This window comes from Tiliqua scincoides, chromosome 4, assembly GCF_035046505.1.
Source record: "Tiliqua scincoides isolate rTilSci1 chromosome 4, rTilSci1.hap2, whole genome shotgun sequence".
NCBI classification, from domain to species: domain Eukaryota; kingdom Metazoa; phylum Chordata; class Lepidosauria; order Squamata; family Scincidae; genus Tiliqua; species Tiliqua scincoides.
The window spans coordinates 48,871,173-48,879,481 of NC_089824.1; the positions used below are offsets into that span (position 1 = coordinate 48,871,173).

General features: G+C 47.4%; 1 protein-coding gene across 1 annotated transcript in view; it reads right to left on the reverse strand.

The window, feature by feature from the left end:
* SPIDR (scaffold protein involved in DNA repair) overlaps nt 1-8,080 on the reverse strand; it is a 244,523-nt gene extending 236,443 nt beyond the window's left edge. The window contains exon 1 of the mRNA XM_066623674.1: nt 8,005-8,080. Within this exon, the coding sequence (XP_066479771.1) occupies nt 8,005-8,019 (15 nt within the window). The 5' untranslated portion in view covers nt 8,020-8,080. The remainder of the gene's footprint in view (nt 1-8,004) is intronic.
* Nucleotides 8,081-8,309: the final 229 nt, after the last annotated feature.

Below are 8,309 nucleotides of genomic sequence, written 5' to 3' on the forward strand. Positions count from 1 at the left end.
ACACAAGCAATCATAAGAGCTGCCCCTGCTGGATCAGCTTCCTGTATCTCACAGTGGCCCACCAGATGTCCCTGGGACAACACAAGACAACAAGATACCTGCATCCTGTTGCCACTCTTTGCATCTGGCATTCAGAGACAGGCTACCTCTAAAACTCAGATCCTGCATATATTCATCATTACTTGTAACTAATCAAGGGCCATTAAGTCACAACAGAAGGTTGCTGGATGAGCTCACTCCAGCACAGATTCCATACAGCTTTATGCACATTTAAGCTATAAAAATCTGAGTCACAGGATCCTTGTGTCTTGCATTCAGCCTTCAGTCTTTCACTCATTCTATCTACCTTGCCTCTGGTGTTGTTTGGGGACACACCTCCACTATCCATGAACCTCCCCTCCACTATCCACAAACGACTGTGCTAGCCAGTACCTTGGAAAAGGAACATGAGCAGTCTTTCTCCCTCCTTTCACTCTGCCAACAGCTCACTCCATACCAGTAGACCTGGGTTCTAGTTACAGAGAATGGGAACCCAGCGATGGTCTTACTACAGTCAGAACCTGGGGGGAAGGAAAAAGAAGCTAGAACACCACCAACTTTCCTCCTCTCCCACTCCACTACCATAAAACTTCCAGTCTTCCAGTCCAGCTTCCCATGGGTAACCCTCCTGATTTCCCTATCATTCTCCCTCTTTTTTCCCCCCACTTGCATGCAGCATCATGCACCTCCTTTCATTTGCAAGGATTTCCTTAATTTAATAACGCTGAAAAAAATTTTTGGGAGAAGTTAAAGGAAAAGGGTTATTTTAGAGTGAAGGATTTATACAATCCTCAGGGGATATTGACTCCTATACAAGAAATATTGGAGAAAGTGGGAGGAAAATACTGGTTAAGGATTCTGGCTTTATACATATAATATTTTAAAACAAAGATATTGCCAAGTTTTAAATGAAGAGGATACTCAATTTGAAAAAAATAAATAGTCTTAAAGAGGATAATAAACAGGGCATGGCAAAAAAGCTATACAATTTAATGAATAAAGATAAAGACTAAATGATTAGGTTAATACAAATTAAATCGGAAAGAGGTGGGAATGTCAGTACAGGAGATAGACAGATTAATGAAAGGAATAATGGAATTAGAATGGAAAAATTTAGAGAATTGGAGATGAAATTAATATTGAAATGGTATAGGACACCTGCCCAACTTGTTTATATGATTAAGGGAAGGAATTCAAATTGTTGGCACTGTAGGAAGGTAAAGGGTTATTATGCCCATCTTTGATGGGAATGTTCTAAGGTAATTGATTTTTGCAATTGATATTTGAAAAGGTGGAGGAATTATGTAACCTTAAGTTGGAGCTCTCTGGGAAAATGTTATTTATGGGAGTTTAGGGAAATAATAAAGAAAGAAAGAATCAGGATTTATTCAAAGTTATGATTCCATGCAGTTATAGCATATGGTGGAAAGATGCATCAAAATGGACTGTGAAAAAACGGAATTGGTATCTATATGAATGGATACAATCAGACATAGTATCAATACTGAAACAGAATAAGACATGGGAAGATAAGAAAACCCAGATAAAAAAGAAATGGTTGAGATATATAAGATGGGTAAGGGAACGGGGGGGGGGGCAATACTATTATAATGGATAAAAGCCAAAAGGTGTGCTTATGGCTGCAGATATAAATATTTAATGTTAATGGTCGCTCTTCAAGGGTGGGGAAAGGGGGAAAAAGATTGTTGATGTATGATTATGTAAATATAAGTGGAATGTATACATTAATATTGTACATCAATAAATAAATAAATAAGTGATGTTAAAAACAAAAACAAAAAAAGTGAGCTTACACATACCTATCATGACTAGGAACCCAAGATGGACTTTTCCTCCAGAAATTTGTCCAATCCCCTCTTAAAGGCATCTAGGCGAGATGCCATCATCACTTCCTGTGGCAAGGAGTTTCACAGACTAATTACACTCTGGGTAAAAAAATTATCTTTTGTCTGTCCTAACTCTCCTAACACTCAGTTTTCCCCTGGTGAATGTCCCCTGGTTCTGGTGTTATGTGAAAGGGACAACAGCATCTCTCTATCCATCTCCTGCATAATTTTATATGCCTCAATCATGTCCCCCCTCAGGAACCTCTTTTCTAGACTGAAGAGGTCCAAATGCTATAGCCTTTCATATTAATGTAGGTGCCCCAGTCCAGTAATCATTTTGGTTGCTCTCTTCTGCACCTTTTTCCATTTCCACTATATCCTTTAGAGTTGCGGCGACCAAAACTGGACACAACACTCCAGGTGTGGCCTTACCAGTGATTTGTACAATGGCATTATAATATTAGCCATCTTTTTCTCAATACCTTTTCTAATTACCCCAAGCATGGAATTGGCCTTCTTCCACCACCACTGCACATTGGGTTAACACTTTCATCGAGCTGTCTGTCAGTACCCCAAGATCTCTCTCCTGATCTGTCACAAACAGCTCAGAACCCATTAGCCTATACTGAAGTTTTGATTCTTTGCCCCAATGTGCATGACTTTACATTTACTTACATTGAAACACATCTGACATTTTGTTGCCCATTGTCCCAGTTTGGAGAGATCCTTCTGGAGCTCCTCACAATCTTTTCTGGAATTCACCACTCAGAAAAGTTTGGTGTCATCTACAAACTTGACTACCTCGCTGCTTAGCCCTGCCTCCAGGTCATTTATGAACAGGTTGAAAAGCACTGGTCCCAGGATAGTTCCTTGGGGCACTCCACTTTTCACCTCTCTCCATTGCAAAAATTGTCCACTGACAACCACTCTCTGCTTTCTGGTCCTCAATATCTACCAGATATTTGCCACTCTTTTATTTTATTTCACTCTTTGACAAGCAGTTGTTTTTTGTTTTGTTTTTTGTATTTGACTGACAGTGTAAGTATCTGCCCAGATCAAAACTACCATGAGACCCCAGTTACCCAATTGCAGAGTTAACATTCCATAATCAAATTTTCCATTTCGGCAGCTCTCATCTCAGCAGAAAAATAAACTTAACATTTACACCAGTGTTTCTCAACATTAGACCCCTGCTGTACCACTTTTCATGGTCCACCTAATGGAAGTACCACCAGAAGTAACTGGTGATGATGTCATCACAGTTACTTCTGGATTGGGAGGTCAGATGCAATGCAATAAACACTGGTAAGAAGGTCAGGGCAGGCAGGACAGCTTTTCTGAGCTTGCAATAAATGCACGCCTGAGCTCTGCCAGCTGAACCTCCTACAGCTGTTTGTTGCATTGCTGGTCTGTCTGGCAGGGGGTCTGGGGATCCCAGGTATACCAGGAGACACCACTTCAAGTGCCACTGGTGGTACAAGTACCACTGGTTGAGAAACACTGATCCCTCTGATAGACAAGTCTAAACACTCCATGCAACCCTCCTCATACTGTTCAAAACATGTGCACCCCACCTTTCAGACCCCACTGAAAAGGTTATCAAGACAGCTTGTCAGCAGTTTAGAACAATTCAAAATTAAATACATCAATAAATTAAGTACATCAATAAAAGATTTTCAAAAAAGACCAAAATAAAGACTGCAAAACACGATCAGATCTATATTTACAACTTTTCATCCAGCTCTTCAGTAGGGACATGCCGGTCTGGCCACACATTCTCCAGCAATAGATCAGTTTCCACTTCTCTCTCTCACACGATGCCACTACACACACACACACACACACACACACACACATGCAGATACCACTATACACGCACACAAAGATGCACACACAAGATACCACTATACACACACACGATGCGCACGCACACACATACACAAGGATACCACTATACACACACACAGGTGCACACACACACACACAAGATATCACTGTACACGAACACAGAAAGAGGCACACACACAAGATACCAGTACACATACATGTATTGGCAACCTTCAGTCTCGAAAGACTATGGTATCGCGCTCTGAAAGGTGGTTCTGGCACAGCGTCTAGTGTGGCTGAAAAGGCCAATCCGGGAGTGACAATCCCTTCCACACCGGGAGCAAGTGCAGTCTGTCCCTGGTCTGTCTCCCTGCCTATGGGCCTTCCTTCTTAGCCTCAGACTGTTGGCCAAGTGTCTCTTCAAACTGGGAAAGGCCATGCTGCACAGCCTGCCTCCAAGCGGGCCGCTCAGAGGCCAGGGTTTCCCACTTGTTGAGGTCCATCGCTAAGGCCTTCAGATCCCTCTTGCAGATGTCCTTGTATCGCAGCTGTGGTCTACCTGTAGGGCGCTTTCCTTGCACGAGTTCTCCATAGAGGAGATCCTTTGGGATCCGGCCATCATCCATTCTCACGACATGACCAAGCCAACGCAGGCGTCTCTGTTTCAGCAGTGAATACATGCTAGGGATTCCAGCACGTTCCAGGACTGTGTTGTTTGGAACTTTGTCCTGCCAGGTGATGCCGAGGATGCGTCGGAGGCAGCGCATGTGGAAAGCGCTCAGTTTCCTCTCCTGTTGTGAGTGAAGAGTCCATGACTCACTGCAGTACAGAAGTGTACTCAGGACGCAAGCTCTGTAGACCTGGATCTTGGTATGTTCCGTCAGCTTCTTGTTGGACCAGACTCTCTTTGTGAGTCTGGAAAACGTGGTAGCTGCTTTACCGATGCGCTTGTTTAGCTCGGTATCGAGAGAAAGAGTGTCGGAGATCGTTGAGCCAAGGTACACAAAGTCATGGACAACCTCCCGTTCATGCTCAGAGATTGTAATGCAGGGAGGTGAGTCCACATCCTGAACCATGACCTGTGTTTTCTTCAGGCTGATTGTCAGTCCAAAATCTTGGCAGGCCTTGCTAAAACGATCCATGAGCTGCTGGAGATCTTTGGCAGAGTGGGTAGTGACAGCTGCATCGTCGGCAAAGAGGAAGTCACGCAGACATTTCAGCTGGACTTTGGATTTTGCTCTCAGTCTGGAGAGGTTGAAGAGCTTTCCGTCTGATCTGGTCCGGAGATAGATGCCTTCTGTTGCAGTTCCAAAGGCCTGCTTCAGCAGGACAGCGAAGAAAATCCCAAACAAGGTTGGTGCAAGAACACAGCCCTGCTTCACTCCACTTCGGATGTCAAAAGGGTCTGATGTGGAGCCATCGAAGACAACAGTGCCCTTCATGTCCTTGTGGAAAGATCTGATGATGCTGAGGAGCCTGGGTGGACATCCAATCTTGGGGAGAATCTTGAAGAGGCCGTCTCTGCTGACCAGGTCGAAAGCCTTTGTGAGATCTATGAAGGCTATAAAGAGTGGCTGTCGTTGTTCCCTGCATTTCTCCTGCAGTTGTCTAAGGGAGAATACCATATCAGTGGTGGACCTGTTGGCTCGGAATCCACACTGCGATTCTGGATAGACGCTCTCTGCAAGTACCTGGAGCCTCTTTAGTACAACTCGGGCAAACAGCTTTCCTACAACGCTAAGGAGAGAGATGCCGCGGTAGTTGTTGCAGACACCCCTGTCACCTTTGTTCTTGTACAGCGTGATGATGTTTGCATCCCTCATGTCTTGAGGTACTCCACCTTCTGTCCAGCAGAGACAGAGGATTTCATGCAGCTCAGTGACGATGATCTCTTTGCAGCATTTTAGGACTTCAGCAGGGTTGCTGTCTTTTCCAGGTGCCTTGCCAAAGGCAAGGGAGTCCAAGGCCACGTGAAGTTCTTCTAGGGTTGGTTCACTGTCAAGCTCTTCCAGCACAGGCAGGCACTCAATGTTGTTCAGTGCTTCTTCGGTGACTACATTTTCTCTGGAATATAGCTCAGAGTAGTGCTGCACCCAGCGTTCCATCTGCTGCGCCCGATCCTGGATGACCTCGCCTGTGGCAGACTTCAGAGGGGCAATTTTCCTCTGTATTGGACCTAGGGCCTGCTTGATACCATCATACATCCCCTTGATGTTGCCCGTGTCAGCTGCTATCTGTATCTCGGAACAGAGCTGGAGCCAGTAGTCGTTAGCACATCTCCTGGCAGTCTGTTGGACTTTGCTGCGAGCAGTTCGGAGGACCTGCAGGTTGCGCTCACTGGGACAGGCCTTGTATGCTGCTTGAGCTCTCCTCTTTTCCTAATGACTGGTGTCAACTCCTCAGAGTGGGCTTCAAACCAGTCTGCCGCCTTGTTGGTCTTCTTGCCAAATATGGACAAGGCGGTGTTGTAAACGGTATTCTTGAAATGTTCCCATCTGTTGGATGCGTTTGCATCGGCCGGGCCTGGAAGAGATTCCTCAAGCGCTTGTGCAAATTCCTCCACTTTTCTCTGATCCCGGGTCTTGCTGGTATCAATGCGAGGTCTTCCTTCCTTTTTCGTGTGATACAGATATTGTTTGCAGTTTCACTCTGCTGCACACCAGGGAGTGGTCAGTGTCGCAGGCAGCACCATGATAACTGCGTGTGATCTTGATGCTGGGAAGGCTGGAGCGTCTAGTGAGGATCAGGTCGAGCTGGTGCCAGTGCTTTGATCTTGGATGTCTCCAAGAGACTCTATGTTGGGGCTTTGTGTTGAAGAACGTGTTGCTGACACAGAGACCGTGATGACAGCAAAACTCTAGCAGGCGTTGGCCATTTTCGTTCATCCTCCCAGTGCCAAACTGACCTAAGCAAGTGGGCCATGAACTGTTATCAGCACCAACTCTAGCATTGAAATCGCCGAGGATGAACAATGGCTCTTTTACAGGGATTTTCTTGACAGTGGTGGCCAGGTCATCATAGAATTTGTCTTTGGCTTCTGCAGGAGACGACAGAGTCGGTGCATAAGCACTGATGAGAGTGACAGGTCCTGCTGATGACTGGAGCTGCAGGGACAAAATTCTTTCACTTCCCACAGTAGGTGGGATGATGGATTTCAGCAGGGTATTTCTGACCGCAAAGCCAACACCATGTTCCCTGGTTTCGTTTGGTGGTTTTCCCTGCCAGAAAAATGAGAAATTTCTCTCCTTGACAGATCCGGAATCTGGCAGCCTAGTCTCTTGAAGGGCGACGATGTCCATCTGCAGTCTGCTCAGCTCCATGTCGATGACAGCTGTTTTGCATGCGTCGTCTATTTCTTGCAGGTCATTAGAGAAGCCAGGTGTCATTGTCCTAACGTTCCAGGTGCCCAGCTTTAGGGCAGTAGTTTTCTGTTTTCTGTTGCACGGTGCAGAGTTGTCGATCCGCTTGTCGGTTTTCACCCTAAACCCCACGCACCCCATGAGGTTAACGTACCGTGGCGAGGCAACACCTTACTGGCTGGGGACTGCCCAGCTTAAGGCGGGCGGTAGCTGCCCAATGAGATGCAATGATCTCTCCCACCGTCGGAAGCAGCCCCTGGTGTCATGCTCTACGCCAATCGAGCAAAGACTTATAACCGGTAAACTGCTGCTTCCCGTGTTGTGCCGACGCCGTATGGCGAAGTTGGAGTGTCCTCTCCAGTGCGCGAAGCCTGGGTAAAGAAGGTATGGAGGATAGGCTGTTACCCATGCAGCAAATCCCCCCTCTCCACGTCGCTGGAATGGTCCAATGGAAAGGCAGAAGCCAATACGGTTGGTTCCAGCGGCGTCGCAGGAGTTGCCAGAACGTGACCGTGTTCAGCCATGAACTGCCTAAGGGACTCCGGCTCCTGATTTTGCCTCGAGGTTGACTCCTGAAGCCTTTTCCACAACTGGATGTAGCCACAAGGCAGTGGAGGTTTGAGGTCAGAGTTTCCTTCTCTTAGATGAGCTGCCTTCCTAGGCTGACGAGTCCCATCTACCCGGATATCTACATACATACACACACACAAAGATGCACACACAAGATACCACTGTGCACACACACAGACAGACAGACACCCCACTGCTCTTCAGGGCCTGGAACACCCGGCCAGAGCTCGAGGGAAGCCCGAACTAGCAAGGGAGCGCTCCTCCCTCCGCTGCGAGCAGCCACAGCCAGACCGCAAACATCTGGGGCTGACCTGCAGGCGCCACAACGACCCTCGCACGGCTCCCCCCAGTCAGCCGCCTACCTTCCTGACGGCCATCTCCGCCTCCTCTGAGTGCGCTCTCCGGGGCCACAGAAGAAAGGAACAGCCCTCAACCGCCGGCCGGCGGGCAGGGGCAACTTTCTTCCCTCAACAAAGCTCAAGCCACGCCCCCCGCCTCTTCCAGCTTGGCGCCGTTTCATGGGCCGAGCCTTTGATTGGACAGAGCGGGCAACCCGCGCGCGACGTCACACAGCGAGGCTCCTCTTTTTCCTTCCTGCTTCTCCCTCTCTCGCCTCGTGGGGGCGCCCGCGGGCTGCGCCACTCGCCCAGTGCGCATGCGCCCTGCT